General features: G+C 35.5%; 2 protein-coding genes across 2 annotated transcripts; one reads left to right on the forward strand and one right to left on the reverse strand.

The window, feature by feature from the left end:
• The first annotated feature begins 323 nt into the window (after positions 1–323).
• LOC109102670 (cadherin-related family member 2-like) lies at positions 324–18,036 on the forward strand. The gene is made up of 31 exons (XM_042769990.1): positions 324–1,294; positions 1,837–1,899; positions 2,138–2,203; positions 2,293–2,432; positions 2,570–2,623; positions 2,705–2,794; positions 4,078–4,167; positions 4,252–4,374; positions 4,603–4,749; positions 4,957–5,032; positions 6,490–6,608; positions 6,812–7,036; positions 7,140–7,295; positions 9,012–9,170; positions 9,259–9,320; positions 9,448–9,691; positions 9,971–10,210; positions 10,418–10,490; positions 10,619–11,203; positions 11,704–11,775; positions 11,881–11,930; positions 12,090–12,247; positions 12,395–12,491; positions 12,577–12,665; positions 12,822–12,890; positions 14,042–14,189; positions 14,281–14,402; positions 14,845–14,958; positions 15,068–15,151; positions 16,551–16,614; positions 17,168–18,036. Exons 2-31 carry the CDS (start codon positions 1,857–1,859, stop codon positions 17,318–17,320), a joined length of 3,912 nt encoding a protein of 1,303 aa, XP_042625924.1. The 5' UTR covers positions 324–1,294; positions 1,837–1,856; the 3' UTR covers positions 17,321–18,036.
• LOC109102103 (G protein-regulated inducer of neurite outgrowth 1-like) lies at positions 18,018–21,217 on the reverse strand. The gene is made up of 2 exons (XM_019115421.2): positions 20,906–21,217; positions 18,018–20,423 (listed from the first exon to the last, which is right to left on the reverse strand). Exon 2 carries the CDS (start codon positions 20,340–20,342, stop codon positions 18,762–18,764), a length of 1,581 nt encoding a protein of 526 aa, XP_018970966.1. The 5' UTR covers positions 20,343–20,423; positions 20,906–21,217; the 3' UTR covers positions 18,018–18,761.
• Between the last annotated feature and the right edge of the window lie 2,569 nt (positions 21,218–23,786).

Raw genomic sequence — 23,786 nt, forward strand, 5'->3', positions numbered from 1 at the left:
AAAATACATTCTTTTGGTTTATTTGTATTTTATATTTATTGTATAAGTATGTATCATTGTATAAAACATTATACAAGTCTTTGTATATATTTTTTTTCTTTTACTATTGACACACTTGTCATGTTTTTATATATATATATATATATGTATATATATATATATATATATATATATATATATATATATATAGTATATATATATATATATATATATATATATATATATATATATATATATATATATATATATATACTGTATTATAAATTGTATAAAGTCAAAATAGAGCATATGTTGCTGCTAATAAAAATGTATTTTAGTAATAGTTGATCTTCAGGCTTCAGTTTGATCCCTAATTCCACAGCATGTCCAGCATGGCAAATACCAAACAATTAGAGACAAACAAACACAAGCTCTTCTGTCAGCCTCAGGAGATAGTTCCTCCATTGTTTTTGTTTGGTAGCTGTAAAGATTTTCCCCAGGGGAGAGAAAACTTTTGTCCGTCTATCGTTAATTACGAAGGCCCACGAGGGAAGTGGGCTCATTGAGGGTAGAGCCTGGCAGAGGGTAGGTAGGTCCTTGAATAGCTAATGAGCTCATTTGCTCCCTGGAATCTCTCAGATCACATTATGTCCAGCTCACTGGGGTGCTACAGAAAAATAGCCAGAAAATAAAAACTGGATTTAAAGATGCATGGTTCTATAGTTGGCTTAGAAAGTAGACGCCTTGCTAAACACTTCACTAGAAATGGTGCTCCGCCAGGCCATGCTTTGTCCTCTGGTTTCTTATAGCTTTTATGATATCATCTTATCAGGTAAAATAAATATTTTCTTTTTTCATTGTTCTTTTTTCAACCATAATTGTTATGAATATATAATAAGGAATAATAAAAAATTCTTCTCTCCATGCTATTTCTCTGTGGTCTGTTCCAGCCTCTATTAATCTTGTGTCTTTTGAGTTTGCTCAGGAGTTGCTGAATTAATGGGCTGGATTATTCTGGACATAATGTGTTGTGACATTTGTTTGCCTACCCACACTTGTTGTTCTTCTAAACCATTCTCTGAACACTGTTTTAGGATCTGATTCTGTGGTGCCACTAAGCAGCTTTGTCATCAGGGTGAGAAGACTGTATTAAGCACGCAGCCTTTTATCCGCTGCAATGTTGATGATTAAAGTTTACAACTGAAAGACAGCAATAGCCACTGATGCCCTAGATAGAGGTCTTGTATATTATATATTGTTCCCTAATTTGAAGAACCCCACTTGTTGGAACAGTACTAAGAGCAGATTGGCCACGGTAAGTCTTCATCAGCCTTATATGATTTTCAACTTATAATGTCTATTTACGTTCAGTGACGACATGCAGATCAATAGATTTTTAGAGATTATTCTTTTGTGAATGATGGGTATGTACATTTTGATTGTAGACTATGGTAACTTGACAAATCTAAGCAGGGGACTTTATAGCAAAAGTCTCAGTTTAATCTCATTGATGTCTAGGAGAAATATTTGAGATATTAAAAAGATATAAGCTGTGACTTTAATTAGCTATGAGTATATTGGATGAAAAATCAGTGCAGATTTGTGATATTCAGCAATTCCAGGGATTGAAATAAAGTTTTGAAAAAAAAAAAATTATATATATATATATATATATATATTTTTTTAAAGGAAGATTGATTTGCTTTTATTAATTGTCTTAAATTGCAGCATTGGATTGATCTCTCTTTTTTAGATTTGTGTGTGTGTGTGTTTCAAAACGTTCTATCACCTAATTTTGGAGGTGGAAATATTCTGCATTTAATGGTGATATTGTGTTCTGTTTCTTTGATATTACAGCCTTACAGACAATAGAGGAGATGGGGAAACCATTACTTCTCCTTTTTGCTTTTTTAGCTTCTTGTGAGTATCTGAAAATTAGTCAGTGTCCATTTTGTATATCAAAAAGTTGTGGCTTGTTACACTGCATTAGCTCAAAGTCCAAATCCAACAATGAAACAGTCTTAAGTGGACAGAAGCCAATGTAATTAAGTTTTACTGTCACTTACAGAGGATAATTCACAAATTTAGTTCTTTTAAATAAGTTTATTTTCTTAGAATTGCTGACTTATATGCTGGTTCCTGTTTGTGTTTTCTGCAGCATACTGTAATTCTATCCCTGTGATTAACATGGCTGTGGTAAATGTGAGAGAAGATCATCCAGTAGGTCTGTACATTTTAGTCTCTACTATATGCTCAATCCCATTTTGCATTTTTGTATGCATGTATGCACCTAATTATGTATTTCCCCGGCAGGTAAAGTTGCATTTCAAATCGAAACATTTGATCCAGATGGTGACCCTCTAACATATGGTATCACTGGAACAGACTCTAGTCATTTTAACGTTGACAAAGACACTGGTGAAGTCAGAATCAAGAGTATGCTGGACAGAGAGGTATTTTGTTAGGACTTTAAAAGTCTGCTCTCTATTCCTGAATTATGAATTTTAAATAATTTCCACAACAATTTTTCATCAATTCATAAAAGACAACCAGTTAACTTTGTGTATGTTTATGTGATTTCTTTTTTCAGACAAAAGACCTCTTGCTCATAGAGGTTGTGGTGAATGATGGCGTTTATGCAGATGTAAGTCGGATCTACTAGAAGTATTGCAATGCTCAGAAAATTACATTTCCTGAGTCCTAACATGTCTTTCTGCCCTTTTAGGTGACAAAATCAGTTTATGTTGCTGTTTTAGATGCTAATGATAATGCACCAGTATTTCAAAAGCTGCCCTACAATGAAGAGGTTCCAGAGGTGAGTAGGCCTGTTATCCTTCGGTGTGTATTGTGGATGTAAATATAGATGCTGCAACTGCTCAACTCCTTACAGTTGTTACACTGAAGGAATAATTCACCTAAACCTGACAAGTGTTTCATGTACTCATCTCCTATCTTTCAGAACAGGACCGTGGCTAGGGTTCAAAATGTTTTAAATAAGTACAAATTTTATGAATGACAGATTAGGTATGTCTACATTAGCTATATTATTGAATTGTTATCGGATTCCCCAAAACTATAGGCTAACTTTACAAGGTCACACTGTAAATTCTGCACAGTTGTTTGCACAGAGGTTAGACATAAGTTCACCGAACTGTTTTATTATTACCTATTAAGTGGAAACCTTCTTATTGACAATAGCCCCACCTACTGGCCGAAAAAGACGCTCATGCGACACACACACACACACACACACACACACACACACACACACACACACACACACACACACACACACACACACACACACACACACACACACAAAACAACAAAAACAGCAAGACACCAAAAAAGCAGCGAGACGGGGGCCCCAAAAAAGTAAGTCATAGGTAAAACACAGGCGTGAGTGAGAAGATTTAGATGTATTTTCACTGAGAAGTAAAAGAAGCTGCTACTGGAGCTGCCAAGTTCCAGAAAAAAAAAAGTATCAAGTAGCTTCATAAAAGCAGCCATTATGACTTGTGTACTGTATTTCAATATAAGTAAAATGTGTTATTCACTGAAGCATCTTCCCTAGCTCTCCAGTTTTTGGTCGGATCTTTTTAGTGAATTATCTCAGTAACAGTATCATCGAGTCAGTGTGTTGAACTTTAAAACTGTAGCCTATCTGTCTGATATGTAAATTAATCAATTATTTTGTGAACTGGATCTGGTTGATCTGTGATTTAGTCATAAATCCTGTTCTCCAGTCAGATTAACTCAGTGATAATGTTGCAGATGTAATAATAATAAGAAGAAGAAAGTCAAACAAACAGGTTTGGGATGACATGAGTATGAGTAGCCTAAATGATGACAGAATGTTTATTTTTGGGTGAACTAATCATTTAAGAGGTGCTAAGATCCACAAGCTGTGATGGTGTTGATCCTGTGTGAATCAGCCGGGTTAATTCTGTAATCTGCTCCAGTTTAACTTTCATCTCAGTCTGAGGTGTTTAGCACAGAGAGAGCTTCAAGAAGTGACAATGTGCATTTGTTTATTTGTTTCAGGATAGTTTGAGCTGTTTGTTCAGATTTATATGTTTTTTTTATTCCCTCCTACAGAATGAACCTGTGGGCAGTACACTGTTCAGAGCAAACGCCACAGATAATGATTTTGGCACAGCTTCTATAGTGTCCTACAAAATTGATGACGTATGTTCCCTTCAAGTCATAAATTGCATTTCCACCCCCACATCTCACTTAAATTGTATTTATAACACAGTAAGTTTGTCGTAGGTGACACCAAATGACGGGGCTAGCCTGTTTTCAATCTCTCCGACTACTGGAATTGTTGTCCTGCAGGGACCTTTGAGCTTCACCGACAAAAGTCCTTTCTATCAGATACGAATCATTGCATCTGTAAGTATTTATTTATGAAGTAACTGTATTCAGATAAGTGATGGGGTTTTCTTTGAATGAGGGAAAATATCTGTGTATGGAATGCACACTTTAAAAAAGATGCATAAAAACATTGTAATATTTCTTTTTTATTTTTTACAAAAAAAATAAAATGAAATCCAAAAATCTACAAAAGTTTATCCAAGCTGTTTACTCTGTAATTTTCTAAGTGTTCATTGGTTTCATCAGGATGGTGGTGGGCCACTGAATGATCAAGAAAACGTGGTTCAGTCTTCATCAGTAATTGCATTCATTACAGTTAAGGATATGCCAAATCTCGACCCACAATTTCTGAATTTACCTAACCTTGCTGCTGTTGATGAGAACTCAGCTGTGGTCAGTGGCGTATTTTTTTGTCTTTCTTACTTTTTCCTTTCAATATTTATTTTTAAGGACATTTAATTTAACTTTGTAAACTCAACAATTTTGGTACTGTGGTACTGTTTGGGCACAGCTTGCTGTCTAATGACAAATCTTGATCCACACACACACACTCACACATAATGCTCTTTCACCTTTGAATCTCTCACTGTACATTCTCAGGGTACAACTATCTTTACTGTGAGAGCCAGAGATCCAGACACTGGGGTCAATGATCAGATCCACTACAGTATTGAAAGTCAGTCAATTGGAAATTTTATTTTAAAAATGCACTTGGACTTAATATTTTGTATATTGTATATATATATATACAGAGCTGGGTAGATTACTTATGAATTGTAATCAGTTACTGATTACAGATTACATGACAAAATTTGTAGTCAGTAATATAATCTCTTAGATTACACATTTTTGGTAACGTAATCTGATTACTTTTGGATTACATTTAGATTACATTTGTCCTAACCCTTAATTGATATCACACATATAGAATTAGTCTAATCTGGTACTATTTTGACAAAGAAAAAATATATTCCACAAAATATATTTAATTCACCAACAAGAGCCACAATAACTTCTTTTTCAAGTGCAATGTATGGACAGTTAATACTTAAAAAATACTAACACTAATGTACCTTGCTGTTAGTGTTTGCTAGTAACACTGAATAAAACAAAATCACATCTTATGATTTTAAAGGATATTTACTTATAATTAAGTAAATTTAGAAAACAGCTACATTACATAAACCAATATTAAAAAACATGAAATTCACAGCAATATCACTGCCAGGTCAAATATTTAATCTAATAAAACACTAGAAGTGTATATGAATGTATCAATGAAAAACATAAAAATAGCTACATTGCAAACATGAACTTTGAAAAAGACTAAATTCACACAGCAATGAAATTTCTACCCATTTCAAAACATTTTATGTGCATAGTAACAATGAGGAAAAGACAAACAATATTACAAAAATGAATATTAAAGAACATGAAACTCACAATAATAACATTGCTAATTTATATATATATATATGTTAAAGACCATATCTAAGTTAAATATTTCATCTCAAAACACTTGAAGTGCATAAAGTAGTAAGAATAAAGAAAAATCAACATTACAAAAAATATATTAAAGAACATATTAAAGGCTGTGTTCCCCTCCATTTTCTTGTTACTGATTTCTTCTGAGCGCGATTCTGACATCCCTCCCCCTCTCTGCTGGAAAAACTCGAAGAATCACAAATGTATATATGTGGCAGGTTTAATAGGAAAAAATATAAACGTTTAAGAAAAGGAAATTTAGGAGAATCAGTGAATTGTGAACAACTTATTACCATTGTGTAAATAAAATGTAATCATGTAATCCATAAAAAAGTAACTGTAGTCTGATTACGAGTATTTTAAAAAGTAGTTTACTCTAATTACAAGTACTTGAGTTTTGGAATCTGATTACGTAATCCAGATTATATGTAATCCATTACTACCCAGCTCTGTATATATATATATATATAATGTAATTTGTAAGCATTTTCTTAAATGTCATACTCTATTCTCTATGTCACCAATGATTGAGATATAGTAAGTAGTATTCGGCTGGTCATGTGATCTTAATGTGGAAGCCACCACAAGGAGAGACCACCTTAGAACAGCTTTATCTAGGCCATTATGACTTTTTGTCCTGTTGCACAGGTACTGATGCACCAGACCTGTTCCAAATCAATGACGAGACTGGTGAAATATCTATCAAAACTTTATTTGACCGTGAAGAATTACTGGATAAAAATGCTGTGGTAACTTTACAAATAAAGGTGAGTTACTGACTACTGAATTGAATTGTATCCTGTTATTCTGATATCAGATTGATTACAATTTAACGGCAGCAATGTTTGGCGGCAAACTAAGGACACTGTATACTTTTAGCCTTTGTAGTACCTATCATAATCTATTATTTTTATGAATTGTACTTGATTTGTTTTTGAATTTTTGCTGATTTTTTCTTCCTGTACTTCAGGGAAGTGAAACAAATCTTAATGTGGATGGAGTTATTGCAAGCACAATAGGAGAACTACAGATTTCTATTGGAGATGCGAATGATAATGGCCCTGAATTTTATGAGTGTGAAGGTGAAACTGAAACCTGCACACAGAAATACAGCTTCATAGGCAAAGTTGATGAGAATTCATCTGCAGGACTGTCAGTAAATGAACTGAATATAAGAGTCAAAGATCCAGATCAGGTCTGTAGTTACAACATTTGCATGGTTTCTTCTGAGGAGATTTTTTCTTATTTTGATTATTTATGTTTTTCGTGTATTGATTATTATTTTATCTATGATCCAGGGGCTAAACAGCAGGTTTAATCTCCGTCTTGAGGGACCTGATAAGGATGTGTTCGCTGTCAGTCCCAGCACCGGGGTGGGAGAAGGTTCTGTTCAAGTGATGATAAAAGATTCATCTGCTGTTGATTATGAGAAGAAGACAGTAATGTCTGTTCAGGTTTGTATGAGGGTGTGTCTCTGGAGATTTACCACATAAGATAACCGTGGTCCAGGAGTTTGGCCAGTGCCAGAATTACTGTATCCTAGCATAGAGAAAAGGACCTTGCCTACTTTTAGAGTGATTACAGATATTGAAGAACATCAGTTACAAAGACAGGGGAGAGTAGTGGTCTTTACTGCATTGAGTTAAAGGCACGATATGTACGATTTTTTTTTATTAAAATATCCAAAAACCACTAGAACAGTGTTATATATTTTGCTGACTTGTGTACTTACATTATCCCAAATGTTTCGAAGAATGTTTAAATCCAGAGAAATAAGCAATTTTAACTAGTTGACACGGGCCATGTCCCTAGTGTCATTGTGTCGCCTGCCAATTACGTCATACACCTTCGATTTCCGGTTTTGTTTTGTAAAAAAAACATGGAAACACCAAAGACACTTTAATATATTATGCATATTATTAGACGATCACACGATTTTGTGTGACGACCGCACAGAGTACCATTATAACAAAACTTTCAAATATATCTAGTATGATAAAACAGCGCTGCTTTAAACATATGCTGTGTCCGAAACCGCTCCCTATCCACTATACAGTGCACTATATCGGGTGTCAGCCATTTTCATGACCGGAAGGACCGAAAGCGGTCGATTTTGGCATAATAAAAGCTCCGCTGCTTTCGAGCCGTGTGTAACACTCGTTCAGCGGCCTCGATTCGCTTGGATGGCTTTCAGCCTTACCCTGCTTCATTCTGCTACGTCAATAAATCATTAGCTCATCCATGAACATGATTTCTGCCCGAGTCCCGTCTGATTGCATCGGCTGTGGGGATGAAGACCACAACTCCCATGATTCCACACTCAGTCACGATGTCATCAAACTACGCTTTTTTTTTTTGTTTGTTTAGTTTGAATGCGCACTCTCTAGCGGCCAAAACTTACATATTGTGCCTTTAATAAAACCATTTTAATATTTTTGTATTTTTTTTTAATGATTATTTTAAACTGGTTGGTGTTTATGATAGCAGCCATCCATAAAACAACAATTACCTTAATACAAGTTTCAGCCATAGACATGATGTCTATGGTTTCAGCTGCTTAATTTTACTGGTCAAGCAGTATTGCAAGAAAATAGTTTACAGTACAGGACGTTTGACCCTTTTTGTCACTTCACTTGCTTATGTTTCACTGCATAGAATTTCACTTCTATGGTATATATATATTTACATTTATGCATTTAGCAGACACAGTGTATTCAGGCTATACATTTTTTTTTTACCAGTATGTGTGTTCCCTGGGAACACACACACACACACACACACACACACACACACACACACACACACACACACACACACACACACACACACACACACACACACACACATATCTATATATATATATATATATATATATATATATATATATATATATATATATATATATATATATATATATATATATATTTAGTGAGAGAGAGAGAGAAAGAGAGAGAGAGGTGGTGAAGACAAAATTAACAAAATAGCTGCTCATATTTTGCCTGAAATGTTCTTTACTCTCTATTAACCTCAACCAATGCCATGAATTTAGGTCAAAGCTATTTGTTTTCCTGTTAAACAAGAGCAGCATTCAGAAAACCCGTTTGAAATCTCTTTGCACTGGACAAAATTGTAATAAAATGCCGTTTTAATACTTTGTTCTATCACCCCAGATTATTGCTGAAGATGTCAGTGCAGACTTCACCTCTATGGCCTCTGTCACCATTACCATCAATGACATAAATGACAACTTTCCTAAGTTTGAGGAGGATGTTTATGAGTTTTCTATTGATGAACACTGTGATGACGGAACTGTTCTGGGCATCATAACCGTAAGTGCATCTTCTATTTACTCACTTTTCCTTTTTGTGGTGACTAAGATTGATTGTTTTGACACTCACTAATGTTCTGGTTTGACAGGCAGCAGATGAAGATGCCTTGGATAATGGCAAACTCACTTACAAATTGTTGCCGGAAAGCATGTATGTTGAATATTCAGTCTGCTGTCACTTGGTTGGGACAAAATTACACAGTTAGTTAGTCATTGCAAGTTTGCCATAAAAAGAGACGTAAGATGTTATTTTCTTTCTTTTCCTAAATGTACATCAGGCGGGAGTTATTCGATGTTCATCCAGATAATGGAACTATCGTTGTTAAAAATGGACAGCATCTTGACAGGGAAGGCACCAATTCCTACTCACCTACCCTGCAGGCCATAGATTCAGACGGCCAGATTGGTACCACTGTTTTGATGATCAACATTCTGGATATTAATGATCAGACACCAGTGATGAACAGAGAACTTTATGAGGCCTATGTACAAGAGAACCACAAATTAGAGATTAAAATCCAGGTAACTTTATGGATGTAACGGTGATTGAGAAATCAGCATAGACATCTAAAATGATGAAGAGAGATTGTGTGAATGTTTTGCATGCCACTTTTACTCACGTAACAAGTAGATAGTTGCATAGTGCTAGCAAGGTCATGGACTTGATTGTCAGGGAACACAGAAAAAAACTGTATACCTTGAAATTACTTTAAGTTGCTTTGGATAAAAGTGTCTGCCAAGTGAATAAATGTAATGGAAGTCTCTAAGTCTCTAAATGAAAACCTGTTTTTTAATTTTAAGGCTACAGATGGAGACGACCCCAAAAAACCAAACAGCATGATCCAGTATCGCATTGACAACAGCCCGTTCAGCAGTAACTTTACCATAGACCAAGACTCTGGTGTGCTTCAAAACAATGGTCGATTGGACCGTGAGGCTATGGACCCTGCCCTAGATGGTGTGATTAAGTTGATGGTGATCGCTTCAGATATGGGCACACCATCCCTGTCCTCCACAGCCAATGTGACCATCAACATTGGGGTGAGAGTGCAGCATTTATATAGTTAGAGTATTGATCTTTTGATTTATTGATCATTTATTGTCTTCAGAATTTTATGTATACATTTAAATGTATATAAATGTGCACATATTTATATGCATTTATTAAAAATAGATTCAGAAATATATTTAAGTATAATTCATTAATTTAATTAAATAACTCACTTTTTTCTTTCTATTTTTTCCTAGGATGAAAATGACAATTCTCCACAGTACCTTGATCCTGCTCCCTATGAATTTAAAGTAAAGGAAAGTGAAGGAGGCAAGTAACTTGTGCTTTTTCTGAACAAATTTCATTATGATTCTAAGTAAATTTCCAGAACTGCATAATTATTTTCAAGAAATAACTTATATGAACATTTTGTTAAAATTTTTGTCTCCCCCCTTTAGGCATATGGGTGGGCTCTGTGCGGGCTCACGATGGCGACCAATCAGACTTCAATAATCGTATCTTCTTCAGTATTACTGATGGTAGTTTTGGAAGTTTCATATTATTTAGTGAGGCCATCAGTGAAGGTTACAGGGGCAACATCACGGTGGATCCCGCTGTTGAGCTGGACTACGAAAGTGACCGCAAGACGTATGATCTAACAGTGGAGGCCTCGGACTTGGGTCAGCAAAAGGTTAAGACAACAGTAAAAGTAATTGTGGTTGATGTGAATGACACTCCACCTGAATTCCCATCCGACATGACCCTGAGCGTAAAAGAGAACAGCACCTTGTCAATGCCTCTGGGCACAATCGAAGGCAAAGATGTGGACACTGAGCACCTTCTAGAATATGAGCTTGATTCTACTGAATGCCAATGCAATGGTGTCAGAGGTCCATGTCCCGAAGAGTGGTTTAAAGTTGAGCGTAACGGTGATGTGATAACTAATTCGGTCTATGATATTGACTTTGAGAAATGTGATAAAGTGTTCATGCATGCCAAGGTGGTGGATGTTTTAACTGAGAAGAGGAGAGACAGTACTGAAGGTATGTTCTGTTGCATCATATTGTCCATTAAAAAAGTGTTTTGTTTTTTTCATAGAATCCTCTGTTGTTAAAAGAATAGCTCACCCTAAAAATTTTCCAATTCATATAATTTTATTTTGTGAATAGAGCAAAACAGGTGTTTTTTTCATAAAAAAAAAAAAAAAAAAAAAAATTGGATAGTCCTTTCTAATGACATTTATTTATTTTTTTTTGACAATTTTATATTTCATTTCTGGTCGCATATAGTCAAACACGACCGTTTATGTGACCCTCATTATGTATATGTGATTTCAAACTTGAACATTTAAAAATTAAAGAAAAATACAGGACTTGCACAGCATTAGGATGAATTGTTATTTTTAGGTGCACAGTTCCTTTAAGTTAAACGTATATTTTATGTATTTACCAATTTCCTCGCTCATATTAACCAGTACCATTAATCATTTTGGTCATTATTAAGTGCATTAAATATTCATAAAATATTGTTCACTTGCTTGTAGGAGTTGTCACTATTAATATTGTGGATATCAATGACAACACCCCAGAGTTTGTTGTCTTGCAGGACTTCTATGGTACACAAAAGTTATATTCAAATAACTAAATAAATAAATGATTATGATATAAGCAAATGTATATAATTAATGAAAAAGAGTTTTAACATATTTCTGTTTCTCTAGTTGTAGTCATTGAGAAAGTTGAGGTGGGCACATCTGTTGGCAGAGTTTATGTAAGTGTGATATTTCACTTATTGACACTTCACTTATGTCACTTTTTGTGCTGTAATATACACTTATCCACTGTTATGTTATATTTTATGTTACAATATAATGTCTTTGAGTCTCCATAAAGTATTTTCCCAGGGTTTGTTTCCTCTCACACCTTTAAGGCCATAGACAGAGACACAGGAGAGAACAGGAAAACCAAATTTGAAGTTATCAAGGTGGACTTTGTTAGCAGTGAAGTGAATTCCACAGAGAGTTTGTTTCTCTACGCCGACTCTGCCAATCAGGAAGATGCTGATGGAAGGTTCACTGCACATATACGGTGAGAAATTAAAGTTTCTAACCTGTTTGTAAATTATGAATAGGCATAATGTTCAATGTGCATCAGTCAAAATGTTGATGTGGCTGGTTACACAAAAAAGGAACTAAACTGGAAGTAAACAAGCAAATGTCTCTTCATATTGTCCAGGTCCCGGAAGGCAATGGAAAATAATAAAAGAGGGAAGTTCATGGTGCAGGTGAAGGCGTCTAACCTTGATGGTCTCAGTTCCACCTCTGTGGTCGAGGTAGGGTATTTTCACCCCTACAATTTATTATTAATTCATTCAGTCTTGTTTATTTGAGTCATTTTCTAATTGCATTGTTTTGCAGCTTCTCACAGTCGACAGCACCTACAGAGTCAGTCTCAGATTTAGTGCATCTGTGTCTGAAGTCAATGAGAATTTACCTCAGATCAGAGCGTAAGAGATGCACTTTAAGGTTGATTTGAATCTATTGTTGTGTGAAGAAGTGTTATTTTAAAGGACACTTGGAATGTGATTCATGATTGTTATTTATTTCATTTTTTTTTTATTCAGATCAAAGGGAATAAATGTGTTTGATATTTTTTTTTACAGGATTCTGATAAGTGCTACAAAAGCAACGGTTGAATTCTTCAATGTGTTTAGTGAGACGGTTATTCAGCGGTAAGATTCAATCTCCCATATCCTCACATATACATGTACAGTAAACTTAATTGAATCTCACCAAACTCATGTAAACCTGGAATATCTGGATTTTTCATTTCATTCCTGTTATAATATGTATAATCCAGCAGGTGGCGTGTACATCATAGACTTAATCCAAGTCAGTTTGTGTTTTCTCTCCCAAAGAGACTCAAAACTCCCTGTAGATTTCCTGTCTTGTCAGTGCTTCTGTTAAGCAAACATTTCCTTTATATGGCATTATTACAGAAAATTCTGGATTTAATTTTTGCAAGAGACCAGCTAAATTTTATCTACACTGTAAAAAAAAATTACACCCATTTTAACATAAAAATTTAAGACAGCAACTGAACTTAAGTTTAAAGTATATTCAGTATAAACATCTTAGTCATAACTTGAATGATATTAAACTGACTTAAAAACATAGGTTGCCATGACTTACTGATCTTATAATTTTTTTTTTACAGTGCATTTACAAATAGAATATTTCTATAACTGCTCAAGGGACCCAAAAATGTTCATATACTCCCCCAAACATGTATAACTTTATTTCTTCTGTGAAATATAAAAGAAGACACTTTAAAGAATGTTCAGTGTTGTTATAGTTAAGTAAAACTGTATATAAAAAATATGTTAATGAAAATACATTTACATTTACATTATATTTATGCATATACCAAATACTTTTATCCAAAGTGACTAAAATAAAAGAGGAACAAAAGCTTCTCAATATTTGTAATATACAATGGTTTATTTAATATAGAAAGGTTTATTTGACAACTGGATTAGGAATAAATATATAAATATTATATGAAAAGCTGACTTTAAAAGTAAAAATGACTTTAAAAATTAAAATCAGTAATGTTTCCTTGGCAACTAGCTGAAATAAAATAAGTGATGAACTATTAAGCGTACTATAACTAAAACTGAAATAAAAAATAAATTAAAACTAAAGTGGAAATTAAAAAAAAAAAACTAATAAAAATGACAAAAACACATAAAATAACTAAGATTAAAATTAAAACTGAAAATATAAAAATGCAAATTAAATGTATAAATAAATGGTATAATAGCATATAGATAATACAAAAATTATAAAACAATGACAGCAGAATTTATTATGTCCTTTGCAGAGCTGAAGAGATGACCATTTTGGAGGCTTATTTTGTGTTCCCAAATGGCACAGCTCTTGACTATGATGCAGTGACTTCAATCCTGAATTCAGAGGAGGTCTATAAGGAACATGGATACCAACTAACTCAGCTTGGATTTACTGGCATTGTAAGTAAAAAAAAAATCCCCTTCCAAATACTCCAAAAGTTAATCATGAAGGCTGAAGTTCTTATCAACATGTTTTTAATTTCCTTAACAGTCGACAACTGTTACAGAGTCTACAGATGTTAAAACAGAGGTATTCATCATGATTGGTTTGATGGCTGCACTGGCGATCGTTCTTGTTGTAACAACCACCTCACTCGTGTGCATCAGAAGAAAGTAAGATCTACTGAATTAGTCTTTTAAGTTTCGATGATGTTAAAGAAACACTTACTGATTGGTTTGAATGATGCTCTTGGTACAGCTTATCAGTCTCTGTATTATACCATTCATCTACTTTTAAATCATTTGTAATATTTAAAGGGCTAAAATTAGCAACCATGCCTCTGAAGTTGGATGGGAAGGCACTGTAGGCTGTATATACTATACAGTGAACTTGCATGAACCCGCCTGTCAGACCTGTTCCCAACATCAGGCATTATGGAAGACCCTCTAACCTCAGTCTGGGTCACACACATTACAAATCTACTAACCAGATTCAACAGATTTAAAATAGCTCTTCTTCATGCGCACCCACACACATACGCACAAGTTTCTTTATCCTGTCTGCAACCGTGTCGGATTTACAACTTAACGCTGCTGGTCTCTTTCTACCCTTTAGCTACAAGAGGAGACTGAAGGCAGCCAAAGCCATGAATTCAGCAGCCTCAGTGGTCATCGAGAATCAGAAGACCGGGCCTGTTGTTCCTGGAACAAACAAATACACCAAAGAAGGGTACAAGACAGACATCACGGGTTGCCTAAAATGCAGGCCTGTTATATAATTTTGAACAGGGATGCAGCAGCAGGCTGTTGTGTGAGATTGTCTGATATGTATTCCACAGAGCGAACCCAGTGCTGAATATGAATATTGACACGGCCACAGACCTAGGCTTTGATGAAGATGGCTCCAGCGCAGACAGAGAGAGGTACCATAACAGTGCACTACAGACACTATAAACACTATGGAGAAAAAAAAATAAAAATTGGTACTACTCAGTACTATAAAATCTATAAAATCATGAAGATTTTATAGACTCACCAACAAACATGACTCATTTTATATCGTCACTGTCATTCTATTTTCAAATTGTGCTAAATTACCCCATTTTTTTAATTACTAGGACTGTAAATTTATTAAAATGGCATACTCTACCATTTGGATACCCATTTACTCAAGAGTTTGAAAGAAGTGTTTTATGCTTATTTGTAAAAACAGTAATATTGTGAAATTTTATTACAATTTAAAATATTTTTTTTTTCTATTTTAAAGTGTAATTTATTAATGTGACAGCAAAACTGAAGACTAATGGCTGCTGAAAATTCAGTCACATGATTCTTCAGAAATCATTCCTACATAATGATTTGGTGCTCAAGAAACATTTCTTATCATTAGTGTTTTCTTTTTGTTTTTTTGATAGAAAGAAATAGAAAGTTCAAAAGAACAGCTTTTATTTTAAATCTTTTGTAGCATTATAATGTTTTTACTGTCATTTTTAATTTGTTTTTAATTTATTATTATACTATCACGATAATAAAATTTATTCTTGCTGAATAAAAATATTAATTTCTTTCATAAAAAACGGGGGGGGGGGGGGGCAAACATTGGATTTGAAGTGTATAGATCAAGGGGGTGTATAGAGCATGTGACACTTTACTTATTACTTTTTTATTATTATTAATCATACTAAATTATCAAACACTAAATAAGCAGCCCTATTAGTTACATAATGTAGCACAATTGTCTGGTGTCTGTCTCAGGCAGTTTGTGATTTCATGTAATTACATTGGACATTGAGAGGTGAAATATGATATTCCCTGCTCTGAAATGATCTAAACAAGACGATATCAGATTGCACATTCAAAAACTGACTTCACTGTAAAAGATGAAAACCACTGACCTACAATGGAAGTATTTGCAAGCATGTTTATCTGGTCATGGGAGCCCACATTCTTCCAATGAATTTAAATGGCATCTACAAAATCCATTTAAGATACAGTATGCCATTTGTCCAGGAACAATACTGTGGTTCTCCATGACAGATAGCATCTGTTTGCACTAATCTGTGGGTAATTGTAGATTATAAGTTTCACTAGCAGTAGTTTTAATTAAATGTTGTGATGTTGGTGATCCCATGTTTCTCAGAATCACACTAAGCTATACTACATGCTAACTGAAGCATGTGTTTGATTTTATTTCACTACGTTACTGGTCCAAAATTTCTTTACTGGTAACTTTTTTCACCGTATTGTCCTTTGTGTCTTCATACAGAAGAGCTTTGTGAGATTCTGATTGTGTGTGTATATTGTGTGTCTGTTCTGTTTTAGCCTTAATTCCTTGGACTACAACATTGATATGACCATGGCAGAGAAAGACACTATGCCAATGATGGTAAATGTATTATTAAAATAAAGATAATATACAGTGGGGAGCAAAAGTCTGAGACCACTAGTGAAAGTCAACATAATTTGTGAAACAATGAATTGAAAAAAAAAATAACATGAATTGGAGAATTTCTTACTATTTGTTGTGTCACCTTTTTGCTTTAATAACAGCGGCACTCAGGCCGCATGACCTTCAGAAGTTTGTGTAAAACCTGATAATCATGTTCTCCAGCAGGATTTGAGGCATTCACAAAGGCATTCACATTGTCACTGATCGGCTTATTTGATTAGTGATAGAGCTCAAATATTTCTTATTCCATTTTACTTAAAAACAAATTCAGAACCCTAAAAGTTCCCAAGTTTTTTTTTGAATCACAGATTTTCAATGTGATGGCAGACTTTTGAATTCTACAGGATTTCAAGCATATTTCCAGTGCCACTTATAGTGCAAAGAGACACATTTTTGTCTATAAATGCTGGTGACACAAGTGGTTCTTAAATCTTTATAAGTTCTTTAGCTGAGTGTCTTTTGAGTACTTACTTTTTTTGTTGTGCGGTAGGTAATTCAGGAGGAAGAGGAGGAGGATGAAAGGAGTGAATCTCCATACATTGAACCTCTGGGTGCCGCACTGGCCCACCGAGAAAAGAGGAGAGGGGCAGACAGCCCCAGTATCACTTTTGCAAACCCTTCCACAGACACCACTGATCTCTAACATTCAGCCTCTGACCTCCACCTATTTGCATTTTTTTTTTCTTATACGTAGTCCTGCCAAAAAAGGAGAAAAGTCTCAATTTCACATTTCATTAAATTTGCACAAACTCTAAATCTAAACAAGACCTTTAAAGTTATCATCAATTAACTTTTAAATGTAAGAGTTGGAGAAAAAAATTCTCAGTGCACTAAAAACAAGCAGAAATTCAAACAGTATTTGAAGTCAAATTTTACCTAAATTATTATTTGTTTTTTTTTTTCTTTTTTTTTCTGAACTTTTGGTATCTCCAATATGTTATACCTAATCCTTGATTGCAATGTTTTGTTATACAGAAGAATGGAGCTCTCTTAAAAATGTAATTATTCTTTTCTGTCTCTGAACAAAAAACAGAAACTGCAACAGAAACTAAAGTAAAACTGCTTGTGTATCCTGCCAAATATTAGCTGGCACCAGTCTGCTAAGTTTAGGTCTGAGTCAAATCAAATCAATTAAATAAAACTCATATCTTAATAAGCCAAATTGGTGACCAGGGTGTATATATTTCATAAGCTGTCTATATATGGTGTATTGTTATATGTTCTAAGTGCAATCATTTGTTAGCATGTTCTGTGAATTTAAAAAAATAATAATAATAATTTGTTTTGGAATTTTACTCTAATAAAATGTATCATCTTATCAAAATGAGTCACAAATCAAGTTTTGCTTTTCCCTTAGACATGATTTAATTTCAAAACTATTCACTTTACAGTTCTCACAACAGTCACAAAACATCACAGGGAATGTAAGGCTTGAAGGTGTGTTCGGTATGGGTGTGCTGAACTGAATTGCAAATACAAGACAAAACCGATTTAATTACGAAGTTATACAAAAACCAATAGAAAAAGCTGAATCTGAAACTCAAAGAACACCAAACATTTCACTGTTGAAAAATCAGAGATGTCATCTATTACTTGTTGCCTGAAACACCAATAATTTCTAGGGTCATTTTTGCCTAATACACAGTACTTGGTACTGTCACTTTATAAATGTACATGATTTATAAATTTTAAAGATAAAATTATCAGTGTAAAATATTGTAAAAGGGCACTTTAAAAGTGATCCTCACTGACCACAACAACATCAGGGTAGCACAGTCTTGACAGAAGCAAGCAAAAACACTCAAAGCAGCAAAACTGGTAGGAGCCATTTTAAAGTCAAGAGCGAGGAGAAATTAAGACGACTGTATTGGTTTGCAGTGTATCAAACCAAAACAAAAATGATGATTATCCATATAGGGGCTTCTTGTGACGCAGTGTCATTACAAGTCATTTCAAATGTCTTAAGACTGTTAAAGGGGCGTATCATTGAACAAAACCCAACCCTGTGGACGTCCTAAGTGCACAAAACTTGGAAAGATTGTCTCATTTGGATTATTAAGATGGTTTAGACTACCGTGGCTTCCTTAGTTTTCCTCATCTTGACGTGGTCTTGAACAACAACTTGGCCGCCGGATGTTCCTGAACCACTGGCGAAAATGATTCTGTCGACGCCTGCCACTCTGCACCGTTTTTTCCTCACTTTGTCCTTTGGCCAGGCTGCTTTCACCAAGGTCTGATGTGGGGGGAGGACTGGAAGGCATCGTCATAGATGTTTCGGCTAGGTTTGCTGGCAGAGCATCTGTCGGAGAGGGTAAGGCCAAAGGCTGTATCTTCTGTTTCTTTACCTGTTTCTCCAGGTGTTTCTGGATGGCTGAGCCCAGCACTGCCACCTCCATCACCGCACCGTACACCTCCCAAGTCATTCCTTTTTCATCCCAGCTCACCTCCTGCACGGGTTCTGGCAGTTCTTCCGGTGTCACCCCGATCCGTGGCTCCGGCTCGGGAATTACCTCAGGTGGGGTCAGAACGATCGGGGTCATAGGAGCCGTGGCGACTGAACGTAATTCCACCTGCAAGCCCACTTGCAACTCGGCATCTTTGGTCTGTGCCACCTCTGTACTACACTTGTTGGCGAGTTTTCCAAAGGTGCTTGGAAAAAGGAATGTTGTGGAGCCTTCGGGAGGAGTCATGGGGCTGGTGGCCACCGACTGGTACATCACCTCCAGGCTAACCTGGGTTTGCATGTGCTGTGTGCGTCCAGGCGATCGAGACAAGGTGAGCGTCTCTTGCAAAGGCCGTCCAGCATCCTTGGTTTCAGTCAATTCGGTTTTCTTCAGTTTTACTCCTACATCTTCAGGCTTTGTGGGTTGATCTTTCTGATTGCAAACTTCCACCGAGGCCTCTGTATTAGCGCCTGTGCTACTTGCATCTGTTTTCTGTGGGGTGCTTGAACCTTTGCTTCCAGAGTTTGTCTCATTGCTACTATCCCCTGGATCTCCAGGCAATCTTGATTCGTCATTGGTCGTATTCTGCTCAGTTGATGTGTGGCTTATCACGCTGGTCTTCTGGACTTGACTGACTTCAATCACGTTCACCATGATGATGGAACCATCGAGACTCTCTTCCTCAGTCGCTCCTCCACCCTCAACTGAAGAGACAGTCTCAGGTTCAGCAGGGCAGCTGGAAGTCTTCTGCTCCCCAAACTCCTCATCCTCCTCATCCTCTAAAGTACAGTCATGGTTGGTCACCAGTATGGTAATCTCCTGGTCAAGGTTATGTTGGCCAGATGCCAAGCACATCTTATCTGCTGGATCCTCTGCTTGGTTAACACATCTCTCTTGTTTGCACGCTGCAGCAGGTGGCTCATCTTTCTCATCTGCTGTTGGAGAGGAAGATAAATCTTCTTCTAATCGCAGCTCATGTGGAATTACTGACTTGATTTGATCTGCTGTAACCTCTTGGTCGGGTTGCTCCTGGATGCTGCCACAGATCTCCTCTTGGACTGCGGTCCCAGGGTTTTCAGATGCTTTTGACAGGTTTTCATCAGTTAAGTTGTCGTTCATATGGGGAAAATAGTCAATACTTCTATCATCAGTGTTTATACTTGTGCTGGTCCCCGAGCCAACTTTCCAAACTTCACTCTCTGTCAGAACAGGACCCTCCATGGGTTCAGAGATGGATTTGTGTTGTTCCGGGAGAGGGGCAGTGAAATGTCTGAGCTTCACGGTTTCACACCACTGATGGTTCTGTTGGAAAACATTCACATAAATGGATTAGTGCATTACTGTAGGTGCAATGAATAAAAAAAGAGCACTTGACATGCATTAATGATGGCACACACACAAAAACAATCATTTTGGAAAACATTACTTTAGGTAAAATTCAGTTCAAATCAGACTGTTTTGTAATCTCAGGCACGGAATTTTTTTTTTTATATATAATTTCTGTTCTTGTTATAATAAACAAAAAAATTAAACAAACTTCAGTCTTACAATATTTATACGAAGAACAGTATCGATTGCCAATAAACTGATTCCTCTTTTTCCTCAAAAATTGAGATCCAGTTATGTCATAGCAGCTGTCTGATCCAGTTCACACACACACACAAACACAAACAAAACAACAACACCAACAACAAAAAACTTGCTTTGTTAACAGTATCCTCTAAAAACAAAACTACGATGGCACACAGTGAGACTGTATTTAAAAACACCCCAACTGCACATACCTCAACTCCACGACAGATCAAACGCTGTATCCATATTTTCAAAGATTTCACAGCCAGAACATGTATTCACACTCCCAAGCTCCTCTTTTAGGTGCTGGTAATGACAAGAGGCAGGCTGTAGATGGTTTGTTTTCCAGAAGAATCTCAGTGGATGGTGGTCCTTGGATTTCACTGTGGCTGAGAGTACTGAAAGCTTCTGATTTTTAGTTTCCCTGGAAACCAGATTCAGCCTGGCAGTGAGTGGTAATGTAATGACAAAGTATCTGTAGATTTTTAATCAGAAGCAAATGACGGTGATTAAAATCCATGTGTCGAATAAAAAAAATAAAAATAAAAAAATAAAATAAAATAAGCAAGACTCTTAAGTAATAAAAACTTAAATGAAATACTAAGTTTGACTAAAACATTTGATACAATTTAGTTTTTTCTTATATAATTGAATGAATATATATATAGATATATATATATATATATATATATATATATATATATATATATATTTATATATATATATATATATATATATATATATATATATAATTCACATTTTCATTATTTTTTTCCCATATGAGACAGAAAAGAGCTCAAATCGTTGAATGAACTCACATTTTCATCTATTTTTTTTTTCTTCACATCATGGTGGACAATGTAGGTCACTATACTGCTGCAATTATGTAAAAAACCTTCTAATTACTATTATGTCTAAATTTTTTTAGTGAACTGGAGGAAAGTAGTGAACTTCATGCTTTTTGGATTCATTTTGGCCCATTGCACCTCACCATGAAATGGAGTATGTTCTGGAGAGCTGTATTCTATCGCCTATGTTCCCACCATAAAAATTAAGGGCTTTTGCCAATTGCACGCTCCCACAGAATATTTGTTGCCTAGCAACCAGCCATGTACATGCAGGGGGGGTGGAGTGACTGTGTTCATGGTAATGGTGGAGGAGTGTTCAGACAACACATGCCATATTTTGAAAACAAGACGATGCTGCCTGTCATTGCAGGCGAATGATGAGGAGGAGGAGGGGGAGGATGAGGAGGAGGAGGAGGAGGTGGATAGGGATGTAAAGATGAAGGGAATGTGGAGGTGGAGAATACGGGGGAGAGGGCCAAAAGTGCTGGAGATCAGCTGTAAATTAAGTTGCGGTGAGAAACCTTTCCTCAGGATGAAACAGTTTGACATTTGCATCTACCATAGACATGAACACTAATGGGTACATATCGACTGCTTTTAACGTCAATATAAAACAGAATTATTTATTTAAGGCATTTTTTTTCATGCATCGTGTTTTTTTTCAGACTAGTGTAAAAAAAAAAACATTTAAATTGAGATTTTTCTCCTGTACTGAGCCAGAAAACTTATATGCATATATAATTTTCCTGATTTTATAAAACACATATATATTCTGGCTGTTGACAGTATTTTCTAATTTAGAATGATAAAAAGAGATATCTTTTGTAAAAACCTTTGACTCTAATATGTCAACAATGAAACAAGAATTTAGATTCTGGCTTCATCAAATGTTCAGATTTTTATTCTAGACTTGTATGCAAATTAGTCCATATTTAATTAGGTTATGCCTCATTTGCATATTTAAACATAACATTGCAGAAAAATTCTTAATGTAATGGTGATACCTATATACTCCTTTTTTGTATTTTTTTTTTTACCCTATTCGGATGTCTTGTGTTAATAAAGAGTTCAGGATATTTGTTTCTATTTAATAAGCTTTTATAGATACCTACACATTCTGGCATCGTATGATGATTATTCTAAAATTTACATGCCATAATTGCAAAATAAACATTACATTTTATATTTGTATTTTAAAGGAACCAGAAAGGACCTATAGATTATTCTTACTTACAGCTGCCTGAAATCTGTTCAACACCTTAGGCAGCACATGTCATAAGGTATAATGGGCTCAGCAGCTGCTCTTATGGCAGGTTTGACATTAAGTGCTTGACACAAAGCATATCTGCTCCTGAAATTTGCAGGAAATACTCCACACATTGATTTTAAGGGTGAGAGCTCATTCTCAGCAGCTTTCCATGAATGAAATATATAGTAAGTTAATCTATAGGGCTAATGCATACTAATAATAATTCTTTCTGTAACTACACTGAATTGATAAAGACTGATTTTAAGCTGTGCAACACATTTGAAACAGGAGGCACATGTAGGTGAGTAACAGCCAACATGTGACATGTTATTTAAGGGGTTATTGTTTGTAATCAAAAGCATCATCTCTTGACATCCACAAGAATACTGAATAGCAGGAACTGCCCTAAGGCACTTTTGAATGAAAGTTCTTTCACTGTGGCCTATCTGTGTTATGTTGCCATAGCAACATAACACCGACCCCCCTAACCCCCCCCCCCCCCCCCCCCCCCAGTGACGTGGGAGCTGAGAATAATAATAATAATTTAAGAGGTTCTTTACTAAGAAAGTGGACATGTTCTTGTACACTCTTTATCCTCACATCGTATTTCACTAGAATAGAAAAGCACGTAGGATGGTTATAAAGAGACACTGCAGCAGCTGAACGGAATGTATTGTGTATTTTCAAAACACAAGCATCTTTGAACAGACTTTGGAATATAGGAGGATGACCAACAATTAAACTAAAATTAAATCTTTAGGAAATAATCTGCATTGAAAGGGCAGATGACATCGAGCTGATACATTTACCAAGTCGCTAATACATTTTTTTTTTTTTATGATTCAGTTCACAATGTGTTAAGTTGAATCTGATAACAAGGAATGTCGGATTGTTCGGGCAGTGCAGCATTTATTTGGAACTCAATTTGTGTCCAAACTCCTTAATGGTGTCTGATGCTTTATCTGCAGCTGTGCCTATAGCAGACTGTGTTTGTCT

This window comes from Cyprinus carpio, chromosome A14 (genome assembly GCF_018340385.1).
Source record: "Cyprinus carpio isolate SPL01 chromosome A14, ASM1834038v1, whole genome shotgun sequence".
Taxonomy (NCBI): Eukaryota; Metazoa; Chordata; class Actinopteri; order Cypriniformes; family Cyprinidae; genus Cyprinus; species Cyprinus carpio.

Bases quoted from the DNA above. Each gene is read 5' to 3' on its own strand.
- LOC109102670 (XM_042769990.1), top strand. From the start codon at position 1,857: ATGGGGAAACCATTACTTCTCCTTTTTGCTTTTTTAGCTTCTT. The intron at 2,624-2,704 runs GTAAGTCGGATC...CTGCCCTTTTAG, and splicing joins ATGATGGCGTTTATGCAGAT to GTGACAAAATCAGTTTATGT. The intron at 9,692-9,970 runs GTAACTTTATGG...TTTAATTTTAAG, and splicing joins AATTAGAGATTAAAATCCAG to GCTACAGATGGAGACGACCC.
- LOC109102103 (XM_019115421.2), bottom strand. From the start codon at position 20,342: ATGGAGGGTCCTGTTCTGACAGAGAGTGAAGTTTGGAAAGTTGGCTCG.